This window comes from Dama dama, chromosome 5 (assembly GCF_033118175.1).
Source record: "Dama dama isolate Ldn47 chromosome 5, ASM3311817v1, whole genome shotgun sequence".
In the NCBI taxonomy this organism is placed as follows: domain Eukaryota; kingdom Metazoa; phylum Chordata; class Mammalia; order Artiodactyla; family Cervidae; genus Dama; species Dama dama.
Window position 1 is genome coordinate 30,386,229 of NC_083685.1, and position 23,488 is coordinate 30,409,716.

A 23,488-nucleotide genomic window follows, 5' to 3' on the forward strand; every position below is an offset into this window, starting at 1 on the left:
CAGAAGTTCTTAAATATACTTGGTTAATGGAACAAGTGTAGTAGAATAAAACAGAAATGGTTATAGATGACATGAGCAGGACAAGGAAGAGTAATGAATTAATTATTCTGAAATATCAAAAATCAATGATCGCAAGAGTTATGATACCATTAGCAGAAAGAAAAAAAATCAGTACAAAGACATGATTTGTAGGCTGTTTTCAAGGTTTTCTTTCCTTTTTTTTCTAATGGAATTAGTTTGAGTGATATAGAATAAGAAGTTCTCCAGTGGATGATAGATTAGCTTTGAGCTGTCATCTCCAGCCAAGAATATACCATAAGAGGTTGAGATCAAGATAGTGTGAAATCCAGTTGAACTAACAGGAAGGCTGTAACAAACACCTCCATTGGCAAAGAGCATGTACACTTGCTTACTCCCTAAACACAAAGGAGGAAGTAGATTGAAACTGTAGGAGACTATGGACAGTTTCCAAAGACTGCCTGGGTGCTTGCCCCAGCCTGAGTCCCTTGCCCACTGAGCCCTACTCACTCCACACAAGGGCAAGGGCTGCCACAGCTGAGGCGAGTGCTAGGTCACAAGTGCTAGGTCATGAGAGGTGTAGATGGCTAAGACTTGGAGTGGCATCTGAATGGGGTGAAGGCAGCCCCAACTACGTATGGTGACAGCAGGTCGGGAGTAACCTGAAACTCTGACTGGGGCTGCAACCACTACAGCCCATGGCCTGACCCACACCAAGTGTCCACACCAGCTCCTCTTGGTCCAGCACTGCTGGGAGGAGGGGAGAGTACACACTTAGTGGGACTGGAACCAGCTCAGACCAAGCTTCAGGGCTTCTGCTGCAACAACTGGGGACCTACCTCTGTTCCCACTAAGGTGTGGTGGCCCCTGAGCAGTGGAGAAGTCCCAGCTCATACCTGGTTCTGGCTCTAGCTCCTCTTTCTCCAGCCCCACCTCCTACAAATGTGATAACTGCCAGGACACCCTGGAGAAATGTGACTTATGCTCATGTCAGACCTAGCTGTCCCCCAAAGTCACTGGGCACATCCAGGCTGCATAGGGATGCTCCCATACAAGAACATCCTTCAAGACCAGGGTAGATAACTGTTTCATCTACCTCTCTATTTTCCCTAGAGACAGAGAAAGCTAAGCAGAATGAGAAGACAGGGAAGTTTGTTTCAATTAAAAGAGCAGGAGAAAACCCCTGAAAAACAACTAATGAAAGAAATAAATAATTGTCATGTAAAAAGTTCTTAGTAATAAGAATATTAACTTAATTAGGGAAGATAACAAACAGTGAGAATTTTTAAGGGCTTAGAAAGAAAGTGTATATAAAATAAACAGAACTAAAGAATACAATAACTGAAATGAAAAATACACTAGAAGGGATTGACAGCAGACTAGATGGTACAGTAGAATGCATAGATGCTGTGGAAGAAAGAATAAAAGAAATCACCCAAAAACAAAAAATAAATGAGAACAGTTTAAGGGACCTCTGAGAGAACATTAAGCATTATTTATAGTCTAAAGTTCTCAGGAGAAAGAGATTGAAAATGTACTTGAGGATATTATGGCTGAAATTCCCTAAACCAGCAGGAAACTGATATTCAGGTATAGGACGAACAAAGCATCCTGAACTAGATGAACCCAAACAGACCCACACTAAGACACAGAATTATTAAAATGGCAAAAGTTAAAGAGACAGTTCTAAAAGCAGCAAGAGAAAAAGTCATATATGAAGGAAACCCCATAAGGTTATCGGCTAATTTTTCTGCAAAAACTCTGCAGGCCAGAAGGGATTGGCATGCTTTAGTTAAAGTGCTAAAAGAGAAAAAACCTACAACCTAGGATACTCTACTCAGCAATATTATCATGTAGAATTGAATGAGAGACAAAGGAGTTTTCAGACAAGCAAAAATTGAATTTGTCAGTATTAAACAAATCCTATAAGATGTGAAAGGGTCTTCTCTAAGTGGAAAAGAAAAGGCTGGAACAGGAAGTAAGTATCTATAAGAAAGGAAAAAACATCCCACTAGTAAAGGGAAATATATAACAAAGTCTGAGGATCAACCACTTAAATAAGCTAGTAAGAAGATTTCTTATACACATCATATACACTTATTATAATTGCAATAAGAAGTGAAGGGATGAACTTGAAGATGTTAAATATAACATGAAAAGACTCAGTGTGTGTGAAGGGAGTAAAAAATGTTGATCTTTTAGAATTTGAACTTTAAATGACCAATAGTTTGAAACAAATAGATATAGTTATAGATCAACATCTGTGAACTCCATGGTAACCACAGATCCAAAACCTATTACTGAAACACAAAAACTAATAAAAAGGAATGCAAACACATCTCCAGACAGTCATTAAACCACAAGGGAGTAAAGTGAAAGTAGAAGAATAAAAAATTCCAGTGAACTAAATACTTCAATCAAAGGACATGGGGCAGCTGACTGAATAACAAAACAAGGCCCACCTATGTGCTGCTTACAGGAGTCTCATTTCAGAGCTAAAGACATACACAGACTGGAAGCGAGGAGATGGAAAAAGAAATTTATGCAAACAGAAATGACAAGAAGGTAGGTTTAGCAATCCTCATATAAGACAAAATAGACTTTTTTAAAAAGTCTATAATAAAAGCCAAAGAAGAGCATCATATAATGGTAAAGGGATCAATATAAGAAGAAGATATAACACTAGATATAATAAATATGGACTTAATACAGGAAAACATAATATATAATGCAAATATCAACAGACATAAAGGGAGAAATTGAAAATAATGAAATAATTGTAGAGGGTTTCAATACCTCACTTGCTGCTGCTGCTAAGTCGCTTCAGTCATGTCACTTACATCCTGACAAAAAATAAGTAAGGAAATAGTCATCTTAAATGATACTGACCACTTGGACTTAATGAATATCTTTAGGACCTTCCATCCAAAAACAAGCAAAAACATTCCCTTCAAGTGCACATGATATGCTCTCCAGGATAGATCACATGGTAGGCCACAAAACAAATGTTCACACGTTTAAGAAAATACAAATTGCATCAACATTTTTCCTGAGCCTAATGGTATGAAACTAGAAATCAATTACAGGAAGAAAAATGAGAAAATTGATGCTTTCAAATTGTGGTACTGGAGAAGACCCTTGGACAGCAAGGAGATCAAACCAATCAATCCTAAAGGAAATCAACCCTGAGTATTCATTGAAGGACTGATACTGAAGCTGAAGCTTCAATACTTTGGCCACATGATGAGAAGAGTCAACTCATTGGAAAAGACCCTGATGCCAGGAAGGATTGAAGGCAAGAGAAGAAGGGAGTAGCAGAGGATGAGATGGTTGGATGCCATCAGGGACTCAATGGACATGAGTGTGAGTGAAGTCTGGGAGATAGTGAAGGACAGGGAAGCCTGGCATGCTGCAGTCCATGGGATTGCAAACAGCTGGACACAACTGAGTGACTGAACAACTGCAAATCTGTTGCTTATCTACATGCACTAGCTATCAGAAAGAGAAAGCATGAAGAGAATTCCATTTTGAATCCACTAAAAAAAAGGTGGGGATAAACTTCACCAAGGAAGTGAAAAGACTTATACTCTGAAAAATAAGAAACATTGATGAATAAAATTGAAGATAATACAAAGAAGTGGAAAGATATCTCTTGCTCTTGGATTAGAAAATTATTCTTGTTAAATGGCCATTATACCCAAACAATCTACAGACTTAATGCGATTCTTAGCAAAATACCTAGGTCATGTTTTACAAAACGAGAAGTCCCACATTGCCAAAGCAATCTTGAGAAAAAAGAACAAAGCTGGAAGCATTACATTCCCTGACTTCAGACTCTACTACAAATCTACAATAATCAAAACAGTACACTACTGGCACACACACAAAAAGAAATATAGATCAATGGAACAAGACAGAGCAATAGAAAAATCCATGCACCTACGGTCACCTAATCTATGCCAAAGGAGGCAAGGATATACAATGGAGGAAAAGTCTCTTCAAGAAATGCTGCTGGGAAAACTGGACAACTACATATAAAAGAATGACGTTAGAATATTCTTCAACACCATACAAAAATAAACTCAAAATAGATTAAAAGCATAAATGTAAGACTTGAAACCATAAAACTCCTTGAAGAAAAGGTAGACAGATCATTGTTTAATGCATATTGGAGCAATATTTTATTTTATTGGACTCCTAAAACAATGGAAACAATAGGAAGAATAAACAAATAAGAACTAATTAAACTTAAATGCTTAATCAAAAGGTAACTTACAGAATGGGATAAATTATTTGCAAATACTATGACTGACTAGGAATTAATATTCAAAATATATAAACAACTCATACAACTCAATATCAGAAAACAATCTGATTTAAAAATGGGCAGAAGACATATAGAATAAGACATATAGATGGCCAATAGAAACATAAAAATATGTGCAGCATCACTAATTATCAGGAAAATGAAAATCAAACTGGAATAAGATATCACCTCACACCTGTCAGAATGACCATCACCAAAAAGTCTACAAAAAACAAATTCTGGATAGATGTGGAGAAGAGGGAACCCTTGTACACTGTTGATGGGAATGTAAACTGTTGCAGCCACTATAAAGATCAATATATAGGTTCCCCAAAACACTAAAAATAGTACTACTACATGATTCAAAAATTCTACTCCTGGATATATTCCAAAGCAAATGAAAACACTGATTTGAAAAGACATATGCACCTTAATGTTCATGGCAGCATTATTTAAAATAGCCAAGATATGGAAGTGACCTAAGTGTGTGTGCATGCATGCTCAGTCATATTCAGTTCTTTGCAACCCCATGGACTGAAGCCTGCAAGGCTCCTCTGTCCATGGAATTTTCCAGGTAAGAATACTGGAGTGGGTTGCCATTGCCTCCTCCAGGGGATCTTCCCAACCCAGGGATAGAACCAGCATCTCCTGCATTGCAGGCAGATTCTTTTATCACTGAGCCACCTGGGAAGCCAGTCTAAGTGTCTATCAACAGACAAATGGATAAATGTCACACACCCACACACACACAAACACACACACACACACAACACTAAAATATTACTCAGCCATAAAAAGAATGAAATATTCCATGTGCAACAACATAGATGGACCTGGAGGGTAATATGTTTTTTAGTGAAATAAGTGAGCCATAGAAAGACAAATACTGTATGTTATCACTTATATTTGGAATCTAAGAAGTAAAACAAATGAACATATATAAAGAACGGAAACACACAGATATGGAGAACAAACTAGTACCTGTGGGGAGAGAGAAGGGTGGAGTCAAGATAAGTGTAAGGGGTTAAGAGATACAAACTGTTAGGTAAGTAAGTAAGCGAAAGTAAGCGAAAGGATGTATTGTACAGGGAAATACAGTCATTATTTTAAAATAACTTTAAATGGCCACTGAGTAAAGTGATCCCATCTTAGTATTCTTTTTAGTATTCATGGCAATCTGTAGATCCAATGCAATCTCTATCAAAGCACCAATGGCAGTTTTCATAGAACTAGAACAGATTAATTTTTGTATGGAAACAGAATAAATAATAAATAATAATAAATAAATTCAGAGAGTCCAAGAAAGCTACATATGAGAAAAAATTATTAGATTTAATGATTAAGAGATCTTAAGGAGGATTTCAATAGTAAAATTGGGGTCAATGTTTATAAGAACTTTGTGCCAAAAACGTGTGATAAAAGATGAAAGAGATTTTCTTTGGTCTCCAGATTTTGAGGTCAGGCTTGTTTGGTGATACAGCTTTCACACAGACTTGTGTAGACTTCACACAAGCTGCAAAGCATGGTTCCTTCTTATGAAGCAGACTACAAGTTTCATACCAGTCAATGGCAATTTATAAATGTAAACAATGTTAAACAAAATCCATCAGGCTCTTTTATTCTCCCTTCCTACTAAATAATCATGCAAGGTTCCCTAGGCTGTATGGAATATGCCACATTAGCAGCACCAATGAGCAGAATGACCTAAGAGAAAAATATGTGAGTTGGATGCTCCGTCAGCATTGTTATTGACTTTTATCGTCTGGGCTTGTAATAAAAAGTAGAATAATCAGCAAGTTACTTATACCCAGGAGATTATAATTCTGCTGTTTGACCTAAAGTATTTTTCAAAAGGATTTGCCTTTGCTGAGTTTCTCAAAGTTTATATTAAATATTTAATTAAAGGCATACTCAGAGCATCTTTACCTAATATTTTACATTCAACTTGGAATTTTAAGGCATAAATACAATTCTAATGCTATTTAGCATAATAATTCAGAAGTTTATAATAGTGTGTATATACAGAGGGTAGTTGTGCAGGTCATGAATCTAGCTGTGAAACTGGGAGTTTTCTCTTCCTTCCTCTGCCTCCAGAGCTGACACGGGAGAAGGTGACTATATGGGGTGCAGTATTGTCTAACTCATTTTAATGCCACCTGCAGCAACATGGGAGGACCTAGAGATCATCATATTGAGTAAATAAGTCAGACAGAGAAGGAGAAATATGGTATGACATTTCTTATATGCAGAATCAGAAAATAAATTATACAAATGAACTTATTTACAAAACATACAGTCTCACAGACTTAAAGAACTGTGAGTTGTTATTGTTGCCGGGGAAGGATAAGGGGAAGGGATAGTTAGGGAGTTTGGAATGGACATGTACACCCTGCTGTATTTAAAACAAATAACCAGCAAGGACTTACAGTATAGCACATGGAACTCTGCTCAATGTTATACGGCAGTCTGGATGGGAGGGGAATTTAGAGGAAATGGATGCATGTATATACATGACTGAGTCCCTTTGATGTTCTCCTGAAACTATCACAGCACTGTTAATCAGCTATTGTTGTTCAGTCGCTCAGTCATGTCGGACTCTTTGTGACTCCATGAACTGCAGTATGCCAGACTCCCCTGTCCTTCACCATCTCCTGGAGCTTCCTCAAACTCATGTCCATTGAGTCAGTGATGCCATCCAACCACCTCATCCCCTGTTGTCCCCTTCTCCTCCTCCCTTCAATTTTTCCAAGCATCAGGGTCTATTTTAATGAGTCACCTCTCTGCATCAGGTGGCCAAAGTACTGGAGCTTCAGCTTCAGCATCAGTCCTTCCAATGAATATTCAGGATTGATTTCCTTTAGGATTGACTGGTTTGATCTCCTTGAAGTCCAAGGGGCTCTCAAGAGTCTTCTCCAACACCACAGTTCAAAAGCATCAATTCTTTGGCGCTCAGCTTTCTTTATGGTCCAATTCTTGCATCCATACATGACTATTGGAAAAACCATAGCTTTGACTATATGTAAAATTGAAAAAATTAAAAAAGAAATGTGTGTTTGAAACTGTTTCTGGAGCTATGATACATTACTTAAATATTGTCTTGATAATATTCTTTCAGGATAGATATGTTAGGGAAATGACTGAATATTGGAGGATTGCTAGGGAATAAGGTAGAGATGAAAATGAGTAATTTTGTTTCTAATCAAGGAGGAGTCCTTTCAAAGTGGAGCACTCATGTTCTTGTGTATTATGTCTGTGGGCTCTTGTATCAGTCCTGGGGAGATCAGTATTATTGCTAGCATGCAAACAATCTGCTATTTTGGGAGTGGATTGTTAGGAGCATAGCACTCAGTGTTTCTTGTTGAGATGATCTTGCAAATTGGGTAAACGAAACACTTTAGCTCAAGTCAACATTCTGACTGAGTCCTGGCTATAAATTGCAATGTCATCTTATCATGCTTGGGAACAGGGACAATGACAGACAGAGGTCAAGAGAGAGGAGCTGTGTCGGCTAAATGGGGCTCATTGTGTGCGTGGTAATGGGACGCCAAGAGAGGAAAAACCTAAAAAACAGAGGGTGTGGGCAAGTGGACAATTAAATTTGTGTCATGAAAAGATGAAGGACAAGGAGGGAGGTTGAGAGGAGGCTGAATAGTCAGGAGGGAGTGGCCATGGTTCTGCAATAATGGCCACTGGAAAATCAGCTGAACTGCCTGGAAAATCAGCCGAACTGCCTGCACTTTTTTCAAGTACCTCTTGAGTTAGTAAATTGTCATTTCTGATGAAGTCTTGTGCAGTTTGTGCATATTATTGGACCAGTGCCAGGTGTTTCCAGATGGTCATGATAACCAGGAGGTCCCTTGACAACTTACTCCAGAGTCTAAAACAAATGAAAAATGAAAGGTAATGGCTCCTTATTCAGATTGTGTATGCAAACAATGGCCTCTTTTACCGAGTGATTCACTGAGGATGGAAGAGGAAGCCTCATTAATAAATCGTGTTGCCTGATATTCCTATAGTATTTAGGTGATATGCCAACACTTTGCAGGAAATGAAATAAAATAGACCCAGAGAAAAGTTTAGAGCAACTTCTCATTTTTATGTCTTGTGGAATCAACAATTTCTGAACAAGCTTGAGATTTAAGATATACATGTCAGTATACATACATACGTGTATAAAATAAATCATGGCAGAATTTGCCTAGAAGGGTTTTAATAGTGAAAGGGCTTTTTCATGTATGTGAGCAATGAGCAGAATCAGACACATTAGAGGTGGTTTTCCAGTTCTGTACTCAGACAAGGACAGAACTATAAGTGTGAATGTGTCAGGAATCTCATCTTTGCTTTATGTTAAAGTTTTAAAATAAATGTAAATAAATGCACACAGTTATTTTCTGAGATATGTTAGTCTGTTCTGCAGAAAATCGGTGGTAAAGATGGCGATTGATATATTACATAGACCTAGACGTATTACACAATGACATATTACACCTAAAATCCCAGAAAATGTCTTATGTTAGAAAGGCAGAAATGAGTTGAAGACTAGTAAATATTTAAAAGAAAATAGGAATATTTGATGAATAAAGGCCAGTCAAAGAAATAACCAATCTGGCTTTCCTTTCATTTCATATCACCCAGTAATCATTAGAAATTATTGCCTATCATGTACTGATTGCCTGCAATTAGCTATTATCATCTTTGGCAACTTTCTTATTCTGAAACAATGATCTTTCAAATTTTATTTTATTTTATTTTTTTCATTTATTTTTATTAATTGGAGGCTAATTACTTTACAATATTGTAGTGGTTTTTGTCATACATTGACATGAATCAGCCATGGATTTACATGTATTCCCCTACAAACAATAAATGCTGGAGAGGGTGTGGAGAAAAGGGAACCCTCTTACACTGTTGGTGGGAATGCAAACTGAAACAATGATCTTTACCTATGAAAATAAATAATACTCTTATTTAGGAAACAAATCTACTTTTTCTATAGATCATTTATTTTTGTGACTAAATTAAAGTGAAATATGATAGTATTGGCTTTATCCTTTAAATGAAGTTTAATCAATGTGAAAGGAAGTTTGGATAGCTGACTTTCATATTTTGGATTGAAATAAACTTTGAAATTAAAACAAAAATCAGTTATTCATCCACTCAAAGCATGTAGTTGACCTGAATTTGTTGTCTTAAGAACTGGGGTGTGTGTTGCAGGGGTTAGTCTTGGACAAAGGAACCCTGCTTCTCAGAAAGATAGGATTAAATCTGTGTTTCAAAAATTATTCTGGTTAAATTGTGGAGAATTGAATGAAAGGGGCATAATTGGATGAAGGAAGAACACTGGGCAGGTATTCCACTAATCCGAGTCAGAAACAAAATATTATCCATTAATAAAGAATGTGGATTCTGAATCCCAACTGTTTGGATTTTAATACAGCATCTCTCATTTGCTAGATGTCTGACTGGTTAAGTCACTTCATCTTCCTACATTTCAATTTTCCTTTCAGCAATTTGGAAATAATAATAGTTTCTATTTTGAGGGTTATCAAGAGAAATAGGTAAGTTAATGTACCATGCCAGGCCACAGGGCAAGTACCAGGTACATAACATATGTTGTTAGTGAATTGGTTGGAGTAGAGAAAGACATAAGGGGACCACCTTTGAGTACATTTAGGTATTCGAATGACTATAACTTAGTGATGGTCTGACGGCAGGGGAGGGTTTGGGAGAAGGTCTTTCACTGAAATACAAGTAGGGGTAGAGAACAAGGGATTGTGGGAGCGATGGGGACTTCCCAATAAAATATTGTATTTTTTCTTCTAAGAATGATTCTAAGCCAAAGCGTTTTGATAATATTTTGTCTCATGTGAAGTAGACACATGCATAAATTAAGTTCATGGGAAAAGTTAAAAAAGATTAGGAATTCTGAGCTTCATTCAGCCGCTACTTGACTCAGTCTCTGAAGGCGAGAGATGTCCTTTTCGGGTGACATGTGTCTATGCATGATGCCAGGCCTGCTTCTATCTTCTCTCAAAGAGGTTTTGGTCAGCATTGGACTTTTCATAAGCACACCAGTCATGTAATATAAAAACATTATTAGCACAATAAAGCCTTTTAAAAGAATCAGCTAATATAAGGAATGAATTCTCATGAATATATATAAATCTCAGATAATGGCAATTAGTTCTTACAACTGACGATTTTTACTTACACTCTTTTTTTTTATAAAGTTATCCTAAAATATGTTCACATTTACATAATCTGTTAAATAATAATGTGCATGTTTTCTTTTTTCTTCCAGTTCTGAAAGTGTTAGTTGCTCAGTCATGTCCAACTCTTTGAAATCCCATGGACTGTAGGCCACCAGGCTTCTCTGTCTATGAAATTTTCCAAGCCAGAATACTGAAGTTTGTAGACATTTCCTTTTCCAGGGGATCTTCCTGACTCACAGGTCAAATCTGGGTCTCCTGCTTTGCAGGCAGATTCTTTACCATCTGAGCCACTGGGGAAGCCCTGTTTTATTGAGATGTAGTTGACATACAGCACTCTATGAGTTTAAGGCAGACAACACAATGATTTGACTTACAGATATCATGAAATGATGACCACAATAAGTTTGGTGAGCATTCATCATATCACATAGATACAAAATAAAAGAAAAATTAAAAAATTTTGAGATGAGAGCTATTAGGGTTTACTCTCTTAACAACTTTCATGTATGACATTCTGCAGTGTTAATTACATTTATTATGTTTTACATTACATCCTTGGGCTTTCCTCATGGCTCAGATGGTAAAGAATGTACCTGCCAATGCAAACGGCACAGGTTCGATCCCTAGTCAGAAATATTCCCTGGCGAAGGGAATGACTAACCATTTCAGTATTCTTGCCTGGAAAATACCATGGACAGAGAAGCCTGACGGGCTACAGTTCATGGGGTCACAAAGAGTCAGGCACGACTGAGCGACAAACACTTTCACTTCACTTCACTTCACATTACATCCCTAATACTTCTTTATCTTATATCAGGAATTTCATACATTTGACTCCTTACATCCAATTCTCCATTTCCCCACTCCTCATCTCTGGTGACCACAAATATAATCTTTTTTTCTATGAGTTTGTTTGTTTGTTTGTTTTTGATGTATTATTGACCTACAGCGCTATGTTACTGCCTGGTGCACAACATAGTTCCTTATTTCTGTATATTGCAGAATAATCACCATGATAAGTCTAGTTACCATCTGTCACCATACAAAGTACTATTGCCTATATTCCTCACAATCTACATTTCTTCCCTATGACTCATTTATCTTGCAACTGGAATTCATACATCTTGATTTCCCTCACATATTTCACTCATCCCCACCCCTTATCCCCACCCCACTGGTGATCATCTCTTTATTCTCTGTATCTGTGTTTCTGTTTTGCAATATTTACATATTTGTCTTTTAGATTCCACATATAAGTGAAATCATACAGTATTTGCTTATTTCACTTAGTACAATATCCTTTAGGTCTATCCAAGACTTTATTCTTTTTTTTATAGCTGAGTAATATTTCCATATATATATACATATATATATATGTATATGTATATATATATATATATATATATATATATATATATATATATATATATACACTACATCTTCTTTACCTACTTATCTGTTGATGGTCACTTATGTTGCTTCCATGTCTTGGCTATTATGAATAACATTGCTATGAACATTGGGGTGCATTATTTTAGAAAAGTACCCAAAAGTAGAATTGCTTGATTGTATGGTAGCTCTACTTTTAACTTTTTGAGGAACCACTATAATGTTTTCCATAGTTGCTGTACAAATTTACATTTCTACTAACACTGTGCAAGGGTTCGCCTTTCTCCATATATTGCCAACACTTGTTATTTGTTGTGTTTTGATGATGCCCATTTTAATGGGTGTGAGGTGATATCTCATTGTGGGGTTTGATTTACATTTCCCTAATATTAATGATGTTGAACATCTTTTCATGTGTCTGTTGGCCATCTGTATGTCTTCTTGGGAAAAACGTCAACTCAGGTCCTCTGCCCATTTTTTATTTGGGTTGTTTTCATTTTTTGTTGAGCTATATGAGTTATTGGAGAAGGCAATGGCAACCCACTCCAGTACTCCTGCCTGGAAAATCCCATGGACGGAGGAGCCTGATGGGCTGCAGTCCATGGGGTCGCGGAGAGTCGGACACACCTGAGCAACTTCATTTTCACTTTTCACTTTCATGCATTGGAGAAGGAAATGGCAACCCACTCCAGTGTTCTTGGCTGGAGAATCCCAGGGACGGGGGAGCCTGGTGGGCTGCCGTCAGTGGGGTCGCACAGAGTTGGACACGACTGAAGTGACTTAGCAGCAGCAGCAGCATATTTGTTATTTGTATACACTGGATATTATTTGTATATTTGTATACGCTGGATATTAACCCCCAATTTGTATACGCTGGATATTAACCCCCAATCAGATATATGATTTGCAAATATCCTCTCCCATTCAGTAGGCTGCCTTTTTAGATTTGTTGATCGTTTCTTTCACTGTGCAAAAACTTTTAAGTTCGATATAGTCCCATAACCAGAATTCTTTTTTAATGCTTTATAATTCTGTGTATTTCTCAAATAGAGTGTTAAATAAATCTTCATAAACTTGATGAATTATCAGCTCTCTATATGTTTTAATTTGTTGATTTTTTGTATAGTATATAAAATGACATTAGATTCAAGCAAATGCGTGTGATTATATGCCAGTTTCAATGATTTATCTTTCTATTTCCCCTGTTCTTTTAGTCTGCTCCCAGTTTTCAAGAGGAGTCTATGCTATTTTTGGATTTTATGACAAGAAGTCAGTAAACACCATCACATCATTTTGCGGCACGCTCCATGTGTCCTTCATCACTCCCAGCTTCCCAACAGATGGCACCCATCCATTTGTCATTCAGATGCGACCGGACCTCAAAGGAGCTCTCCTCAGCTTGATTGAGTACTACCAGTGGGACAAGTTTGCCTACCTCTACGACAGTGACAGAGGTAAGTGACAATGCCTCTCTCTCTTTGTAATGGGTCAAGTTCAATGCCCACACATTATATTCATGCTTACACATGATGTTATAGAGCTGTGTGAGTATATTCCAAGTGTGCGTGCATGCTTAGTCGCTTCAGTAGTGTCTGACTCTTTGTTACCCTATGGGCTATAGCCCGCAGGTTTCCTCTGTCCATGGGATTCTACAGGCAAGAATACTGGAGTGGGTTGCCACGCCCTCTCCAAGGGATCTTCCTGACCCAGGGATCGAACCTGTGTCTTCTGCATTGCAGGCAAATTGTTTACTGCTGAACCAGCGGGGAAGCCATAGTCCAAGGGTAACTTGGCTTAACTATGCTCTGAAAATGAAATGCAATTTGAACTAGGAAGCATATTTAAAATAAAGCAAACAAAAACATTGTGGATGTACAATTTATAGAGATAGATTGTGTTCACACAATGCCTGTATGTTCTGTTGTAATGTGAAAAGCCCTTTATGATATCAGCAGCTCAGACCCTAGGAGGACTATATTTCCAGCTCAAGGTGAGTAAAGTGACTCCTTGCAAACTAGTTTAAATAAGACTTGAGTAAATATGCAAATAAGAACATCTAAAAAATGTATAAGTATTAAATATTTCCCCATGCAAAAGTTTTATCAGGCTAGGATGGTTGTTACTAACCTTGCTTTGTAATGAGATTCCTGAATCTTAGACACATTGCAAGACTTTTTCATGATCCGTTCATGTGTGGTTCAGCTGAACTCAAGTCTTTTGATACCAAAGCTTTGTCACAAGTCTCTGTGGTTACTTATAAGGAGATGGTTTGGATTAGCATGCCAATTAGAGTCTAGGCTCATTATGCTCATTTTTATTTCGGGGGTGAGAGCACTTGCTTTGTGTTTCCCACATCATTTGTCCTGAAGTTTGGTATTAGAAGGTTTGATTAACCTTACATGTCATAAAATTCTAGGTATTGCTAACCATTCCTGGGTCTGTGATTCAGCTTCAGTGGGTCTGTGTACTTCCTAAAATAGTATGAACGCTTTGTGCACGTGGTCATAGGTGATTTTTCTCAAAAGAGCATCCACCACCAAACTCAGAGTTATTGAGGACCACCGTTGCCAAAATACCAGCCTGTTCAGGGAGCAGCGTGCTTTAAAGGTTCAAGGGAAAACCAGAAGTTTATTTCCTACCAGGAGAAGGCACCTTGCTTTCCTGCAAAGACAGCTGAGCCGGGAGCCAGCCACTAGCCCTTCTCCAGGATCAGTTTGCAGACATTGACTACAGCAATCAGAGCCTGGTGTCAGGTTCTTTGTCCTGGTCTCCAGTCCTGAGAATAACACTCTGTGGGATAGTCAGTCATCACTATACAAACTGAGCAAGTTTCTTCCTGCTTTGAGAAGGGAGAACTTTGCTCTACCCATGGGGAGTGAAAAACTGAAACACAGAACTGTTTAGAGTAAATACAGATTCCAGGGTACTGGGTTGCTCTGAAGTATCATTCTTTTTCATGTGATAAAGGGCTTAGCATCTTGCCCTCTGCTGACTGTCACTCTTGACCCCTCTCCTAGGATTTCTACCATCTAAATGACTTTTACTTCTAGCCTCTCTTCTGTGTCCTTGTCAAGTCTCTAGGCCCATGTGCTCATCCTTCATCCTTCCATTTCTGTACTTGTTTCTCTTCAATCCATTTTCCATAAAGGAGCCAGAAACTTTGAATGCTTTTATTAATTTCTTTAAATTTAGTCATTGCTTTCTATGGGGGTATAGTTGATTTACAATATTGTGTTAGTTTCAGGTGTATAGCAAAGTTCAGCTATACGTATACATATATCCACTCTTTCAGATTTTTTTCCCACATAGAATGCTATAGGATATTAAATCGAGTTCCCTGTGCTACACAGCAGGTCCTTGTTGTTCATCTATTCTATATGTACTAGTGTATGCATATTAATCCCAAGCTTCTAATTTATCTCTCCCTCTGTTTACCCTTTGGTAATCATGTTTGTTTTCTATGTCTGTGAGTCTGGTTCTGCTTTGTAAATAAGTTCATTTGTGTCATTTTTTTTAGATTCTACATATAAGCGATATCATATGATATTTGTCTTTGACTTATTTCACTTAATATAATAATCTCTACATCCATCCATGTTGCTGCAAATGACAGTATTTAATTTTTTGATGACTGAATATATTTCATTGCATATATATACACCACATCTTTATCCATTTTTCTGTAGATGGACATTTAGGTAGTTTTCATGTCATGGCTATCGTAAATAGTGCTGCAGTGAACATCAGGGTCCATTGTTTTGAACTATGGTTTTCCCTGGATATATGCCCAGGAGTGGCTTCTCAGCTGGCTCAGTGGTAAAGAACCCACCTGCCAATGCAGGAGACACAAGAGATGTGGGTTCAATCCCTGGGGTTTGGGAAGATCCCCTGGAGTAGGAAATGGCAACCCACTTCAGTATTGTTGCCTGGAAAATTCCACAAGGATCCTGGAGGGTTACTGTCCATGGGGTTGCAAATAGTCTGACATGACTAAATGACTGAACACAGCAATGCCCAGGAGTGGGATTGCTGGATCATATGGTAGCTCTATTTTTTGACTGTTTTATATGCTTTTCTGGCCACATTGATCCCTTGCTTAATATACTCCAATGACTCTTCATTATAATGAAGATAAAGTTAAAAATTACTAATATGACTTTAGGGTCTTATTAGTATCTGGTTCCTGCCCATTTATGCTATGGTCTTGCTCATCTACCAAGCTAAACCCATTTCATTAACATTATTTCACTTTCTCAGATGTACCATACTCTTTCACCTCAAATCTCTGCACATTCTTCTAAATCTCTCTCCTTAGGTCTCAGGTTATATAACATTCCCACAGAGATGAATTTACTATTGTTATCTTCTCTCAAAGTAATCTCTTTTTTTCCTATAATACTTATCACTATATATAATTAATATTGATGTTCATTCTTTCACCCAAGAATTAAGATTCTAGTCTGTTCTAGGAATTGTTTAATCACACAGGTTTTAATCTTTTTATTTAAGACCTGGCTATATGCTCGGGAAGCCAATGCCCTGGCAGTAACCACTACACTTAACTGTCCATACAGTGCTTAAGATAATGCTGGAACTGAGCTGATAGTCAATAAATGGGGTCAATAACTGAATGAGCTGAACATCTGTGTGTTTTGAGATGATATTAGAACCTGAATCCTGCTTGCTAAATCAAAGGATCAGAGATGAATTCTCCTTACTTTTTGATGAGGTGGAAGGTGGCATTGTATCTTTAGGGACACACTTCACCTTCTCTATGGCGCCCTCTAGTTGACACTGAACTTTTGAGATAATTCAAGGAGACAACAGCTGATATAAATAGAAAAAGAGAAACTCTAGTATTTGAAGAGAGAAGAAAGACAAGCTCTGATCCAATAAAGGATCAGATGATGAGGATAGACTTATGTACTTGTGAAAAGAACCTGAGACATTTTAATGATTTTATTAACACTTTAGAAATAGTAAATGAAATTGAAGCGATGAGATAATCTCCAATCATTAAATTATACAAATTGATTTGAGTTCAAGTGCAGCCACGGAGAGGTCACTGCTAGAGTGATATTATTAAGTAGTTGTATATTAAAGCCAAAATTGACTTTGTGGATACATTTTCAAGTTATTTTCAAATGGATACTTATGTTTTAATATGAAGAGTATTACACTGGCCTTTTAGCTGAATCTGTTTTCAGAGATAAATGTGTAAGACTCAAAGTACTGGCAAAAGACTTGACCTTCATGTAATGTTTTACTTGTCTTATAGAAATGGGATGCTTGCTCTCTGATTTTTCCTTATTAATGACAATTGTTATAGCTTTGCTGTTGTATCACATTTTAAAATGTTTATTCATTCATTTGTCAAGTTATGTTTTCCCGCCCCACCAATTGTAGACAAAGGAGGACAAAGATGCATCCTGATCTTTGTGTAGATCTTTGACTAGTTCAGGTTTACTTGTGATCGGGGTGCCATGTGACCCCTTAGAAATGCTGGAGTCTTCTCTTTATCCAAGCTGTGTGACAGCAGCCTGGAACTCCCTGTTACCCTAGCATCCTTCCTAAAGCTCCAGAAAGAGTAGCTCGATGGATCTTCAACATATTTGAGCTATAGAGTAATTGTGCTACCTATATTAATGCAGTCAATATAGGTTTTTTTTTTTGGATACATATGTACTAAATTTGAACCAGAACTTGCTCAAAATGTGGTTTTTATTTATTGGGTTCGTGTTGATAAAGTAAGGTAATACATTTCTGTAGACAGTAGGTAAAACCAGAACTAATGATTTATAACTTGGTTTTAATTTTAAACCATACTGTTTTTCCCTGAAGGAAAGGCACATTGATTCCAGTTCTAAAAAGCCACCATGAATGGAATAAAAATGCTTCCAAATTATAAATTTCTTTTTACCATGTTCCTGAGAAAGTCAGAGAGGGAAATATATGTTAATCTAATCTGGTCTAGGAATGCTGCTTTGATTTAGTGATCATAAATATTAATTTCTGAGCCTGAAAGATGAATAAGGGCAGTGAATTTTAAATGGAACAAAGAAAATATTTTTAAGAAAAAAGACATGGTCTGAATGAAATAGAACTATTTGCAGTAGTCATTTTTAATCCCACCCATTAATGTAAAAACTCAGATATTTAAGGGGCTTCCTAGGTGTCACTACTGGTCAAGAACCCGCCTGCCAATGCAGGAGACATAAGAGACACAGGTTCGATCCCTGGGTTGGGAAGATCCCCTGGAGAAGGAAATGGCAACCCACTTCAGTCTTCTTTCCTGAAGAATCCCGTGGACCGAGGAACCTGGCAGGCTACAGTCCATAGGGTCTCACAAAGTCGGACACAACTGAAGTGACTCCTCATGCATGCAAGACATTTAGACTTCATTTGTTCAGGGGCTGTAGGTTTTTCTATAACTTTGTCACAGTATTGTGAACACTAGCTCAAGATGAGGCTGTTAACTGCTTCTAGTGATACTTGGAGAGAAGATTTAGGGAAATTGGCAGATTAGGAATAGGTTACACAGCTGTAACTAATCCAGCAACAGTTAAGCACATGAAGAAGTAATACAGTAAAGAGATAAGGAACAGTACTTTAGCCATTCTTTCTTCTATCCAGAAATCTGAGCATTTAGTTAGAGTATAGAACTTAATTTTAGAGTTCTATAATTTTCTTGAGAGTTTTCAGAATATATTTTAAGTACATTTATTAGATAGAACAGTTAATTTTCCAGATTTTTTTCTATTTGTAGATGAACAATTGTGTATCTCAAATTTTCTTTGTCCTAAGCAATGAAATAATAAGAAATTAAGCCAGGATTTATATATCCTGATTTAGTGGTACAGATACCAGTCGAATAACCAGCTACTAAAAGTTTTAAACAAACCAATATTTATATAGAATTCCCATTGTTCATACAAGTTTATATTCTGAATTAAGTGATGAATGTATTTATAAAGATACTTCTAGGCTAGTTTATGTGGAAGGAAAAGAGGTAATACTTCCTTCCCTAATTAGAATATGTTACCAAGACACTAAAAGCATTAATTTGTGTTTTGTATGAATAATTTAGTTTCACCATAATATTTGTGATATGCATAGTCAGTGAATTTAAAAATTTTTTTAAATTATCTATTAACTGTATATAACTAGACATAATACAAAACTCTTAGTTTTAGGGAAATGGCAGACCACATTGAGAAAATACTTGAGAGTCAGTTACTATTACTAAAAAAACAAATCTGAAAATACAGATTAATAAGCCCAGGACATCAGTCTCAAAATATGAGACAGATCAGCCCATGGTTTGTGAATTATTTCTGGCTGTTCTTAGGAGACGATTGAATATTCTTCCATGTCTTCTGATGAAACTAAAGTCATTTCTGATGGTGTACCGTCTGGGCAGTTTAGCATCAATAAATGGATGTATTTTGGGGGGTTTTTGAGATTACAAGATATTAATTCTGAGAGTTTTAGTAACAGAATCCACAACAACTGTGTTATTTTTGATACATAAAATGGATGAGTTTGATTCAGCCATTTCTTTAAATGCATCTTTATTGATTTTATATATCATCTCCATATTTTGGACAAGGTGAACTGACAGTGAATGTTAGGTTTAAATATATCATTCAAGATTCATTTACATATTTAGTTTAGTTTAGTTTAGTCACTCAGTCATGTCCAACTCTTTGTGACCCCATGGATTGTAGGCTACTTGGCTCCTCTGTCCATGGGATTTTCCAGGCAAGAGTACTGGAGTGGGTTGCCATTTCCTTCTCCAACATTTACATATTAGCATTTATATTTAAGATGTCTTGTTATATATGTTGGTTGATAGGTGTACATGCACGTTCTGTCGCTGTTATGTGCATCTCTTTGTAACCCTACAGACTGTAGCCCACCAGGCTCCACTGCCCATGGGATTCTCCAGGCAAGAATACTGGAGTGGGTTGACATTTCCTCCTCCAAGGGATCTTTCCGGCCCAGGGATGAAAACCATATCTCTTGTGTCTCCTGCATTGGCAGGGGGTTCTTTACCACTGAGCCACCAGGGAAGCCTCATGGTGGATAGGACGGAATATTAAGAAATTATTATAATTTAGTATGTGGTAAACTTCGTAATAAATGCAAGCAACATGAAGTAATTTATTGCCTAGCCGAAAGGAAGCTCATGTATAAGTGCTATATGACAATCTATAACATATAGAGCACCACCCATGATATGATTATTTAAGGTGTGCAGAAAGAGAATTTTTATTTGTGCTTGTATATGATAGCTTCAAATACTAAGTATGAAAAGGAAAAACAACGTGCTTAAGTTTTGGCAGAGAGGTCTTGGGCCAGGCGGGTTTAATATTTCCTTTTTGGGGTATAGCTGTTTTGTAATGTTGCGTTAGTGTGTGCTCTGCAACAAAGTGAATCCACTTCACAGTCACATACACCCCCTCTTCTTTTGGATTTCCTTCCCATTTAGGTCACCACAGAGACGGTCAAACAGAGTGAAGGAAGTCAGAAAGGGGAAAACAAGTACTGTATATCAATGCCTGTGGAATCTAGAAAAATGCTATAGATGATCTTACTTGCAAAGCAGAAATAGAGACAGAGATGTAGAGAACAAACACGTATACTAAGGGAGAAAAGGGGGATATGACATGAATAGGGAGGCTGGGATTGACACATATACACTGTTGGTATATGTATAAAATAGACACCTGATGAGAACCTGCGGTACAGCACACAGGACTCAGCGCTCTGCGGGGATCTGAAATGGGAAGCAAGTCCAAAAGGAAAGAAATATTCGTACGTGTGGTGGCACGTGGTAAAGAACCAGCCTGAAATGCAGGAGACGCAGGTTCGATCCATGGGTCTAGAAGATCCCCTGGAGGAGGGCAGGGCAAGCCACTCCAGTATTCTCGCCTGGATAATCCCATGGACTGAGGAGCCTGGAGGGCTACAGTCCATGGGGTCACCAAGAGTCAGACACGCCTGAAGTGACTTAGTGCACACACATGCGTATGTATATGTAAAACTGATCTGTAGTTTTTAAAGAGGTGACGAAGCAGAGTCACATCATGATTGGAATGTGAAAAGGTAGGACCTTGACAGTGGAAAAAGTTTAGAAAATTAGCTTTTTTTTTTTTCCTAGTAGAAAAGACAACTGAATGAACTTAATAACTGTTTTCAAGCATATTAATAGCTATCGAATTGATTCTGATGACCAACTGTGGTACTGTCCTCACTGATGATGAAAATCAAGAAAAGGACTTGAATTACATCCTGGAAAGATTGTGTCTTTTGTGCTTCCTGCATTGGCAGGTGTTTCTTTACCAGCCATCTGGGAAACCTGGCTGTTTATTTACAGTGAATGGAAATCATAGATGATCCCCAGATTTTTTGAAAGAAGCTTTACCATTAATATATTTTTTTTTACAATGGAAAGTAGTCTCTATTTAAATTATCCCTTGAGAAAATCTTGTTTATTTTAATTTAATTTTTATTGTTGTTACAAGACCAAATGGAGTAAACTGAGTTTGTTTTTTTGCCCCAAAACTCCACACAATTCATTTTAAGTTTAATTTATGCTTCTACTTTTCAATTTGAAATGGAAGTAAATTATTTTTAATTTTCATTATGAAATATTTTAAATAACAACAAGGACAGAATAATATGGAGACCCTCCAGGACCCTAACTTTATTAATGACTGATAAGAGGAATATCATTTTATCTCTATCCTTCTACCCTTCACCATTATTTTCAAGCAGATACTTCATATCCTGTTATTTCATCTATAAATATTTCAGTTTGTATTTTGAAAGAATAATTCTCTTGGTTTAAATATAACCACAGTATTATTATCATATATAGGCAAGTTAACATTAATTTGTTTCTAACATCATCTGCTCTTTTCACAGTTTGAATCAGGATAAAAATGAGCCCCATATATCCAGTTGGTTGACATATCTCTTAAGCCTTTTATAAAGTGATATAGAGTTTCCTCACAGTCTGTCAGTCTGTTCAGTCACTCAGTCATGTCCCACCATTGGGACCCCATGAACTACAGCATGACAGCCTTCCCTGTCCTTTACCATCTCCAGGAGCTTGCTCAAACGCATGCCAATTGAGTTGGTGATGCCAGCTCATCCTCTGTCGTCCCCTTCTCCTCTTGCCTTCAATCTTTCCCAGCATCAGGGTCTTTTACAGTGAGTCAGTTCTTCACATCATGTGGCCAAAGCATTGGAGCTTCAGCTTCAGCATCAGTCCTTCCAATGAATATATTCAGGACTGATTTCCTTTAGGATGGACTGGTTGGATCTCCTTGCAGTCCAAGGGACTCTCAAGAGTCTTCTTCAACACCACAGTTCAAAAGCATCAATTCTTCAGTGCTCAGCTTTCTTTATGTCCAAGTCTCACATCCATACATGACTACTGGAAAAATCATAGCTCTGACTGTATGTACCTCTGTCAGAAAACTAATGTCTCTGCTTTTCAATATGCTGTCTAGCTTTGTCATAGCTTTTCTTCCAAGGAGCAAGTGTGTTTCAGTTTCATGGCTGCAGTCACCATCTGCAGTGATTTTGGAGCCCAAGAAAATAAAGTCTGTCACTGTTTCCATTGTTTCCCTATCTATTTGCCACGAAATGATGGGACAGGATTCCATGGCCTTAGTTTTTTGAATGTTGAGTTTTAAGGCAACACTTTTACTCTCCTCTTTCACTTTCACTCTCCTCTTTAGTTCCTCTTTGCTTTCTGCCATAGGGTGGTGTCATCTGCATATCTGAGGTTATTGATATTTCTCCCAGCAATTTTGATTCCAGCTTGTGCTTCATCTAGCCTGGCATTTTGTATAATGTATTCTGCATATAAGTTAAATATGCAGGGTGGCAATATACATCCTTGGCATACTCCTTTCCCACTTTGGAACTTAGTCCATTGTCCCATGTCTGGTTCTAATTGTTGCTTCTTGACCTGCATATGGGTATGTTAGGAGAATGGTAAGGTCTGGTATTCCCATCTGTTGAAGAATTTTCCACAGTTTGTTGTGACCCACACAATCAAAGCTTTAGAGTAGTCAGTGAAGCGTGAAAGTGAAAGTTGCTCAGTCCTGTCTGTCTCTTTGCGACCCCATGGACTATACAGTCCATGGAATTCTCTAGGTCAGAATACCGGAGTGGGTAGCCTTTCCTTTCTCCAGGGGATCTTCCCAACCCAAGAATCGAACCCAGGTCTCCCGCATTGTAGGCAGATTCCTTACCAGCTGAGCCATAAGGGAAGCCCAAGAATACTGGAGTCGGTAGCCTATCCCTTCTCTAGTGGATCTTTCCCACCCAGAAACTGAACTGGGATCTCCTGCTTTGCAGGTGGATTCTTTACCAACTGAACTATCGGGGAAGCCCTGATGAAGCAGAAGTAGATGTCTTCCTGTAATTCTGTTACTTTTTCCATGATCCAGTGGATATTGGCAATTTGATCTCTGGTTTCTCTGCCTTTTCTAAATCCAGCTTAAGCATCTGGAAGTTCTCGGTTCAGGTACTACTGAAGCCTCAC

The 23,488-nt window shown here is 37.6% G+C and overlaps 1 protein-coding gene across 2 annotated transcripts in view; it reads left to right on the forward strand.

The window, feature by feature from the left end:
• The window catches only part of GRIA2 (glutamate ionotropic receptor AMPA type subunit 2), a 178,282-nt gene that overhangs the window by 79,695 nt on the left and 75,099 nt on the right, over positions 1-23,488 (forward strand). For both annotated transcript variants that reach the window (XM_061140878.1, XM_061140879.1), the window contains exon 3: positions 13,140-13,379. In XM_061140878.1, coding sequence (XP_060996861.1) covers positions 13,140-13,379 — 240 coding nt within the window. The remainder of the gene's footprint in view (positions 1-13,139; positions 13,380-23,488) is intronic.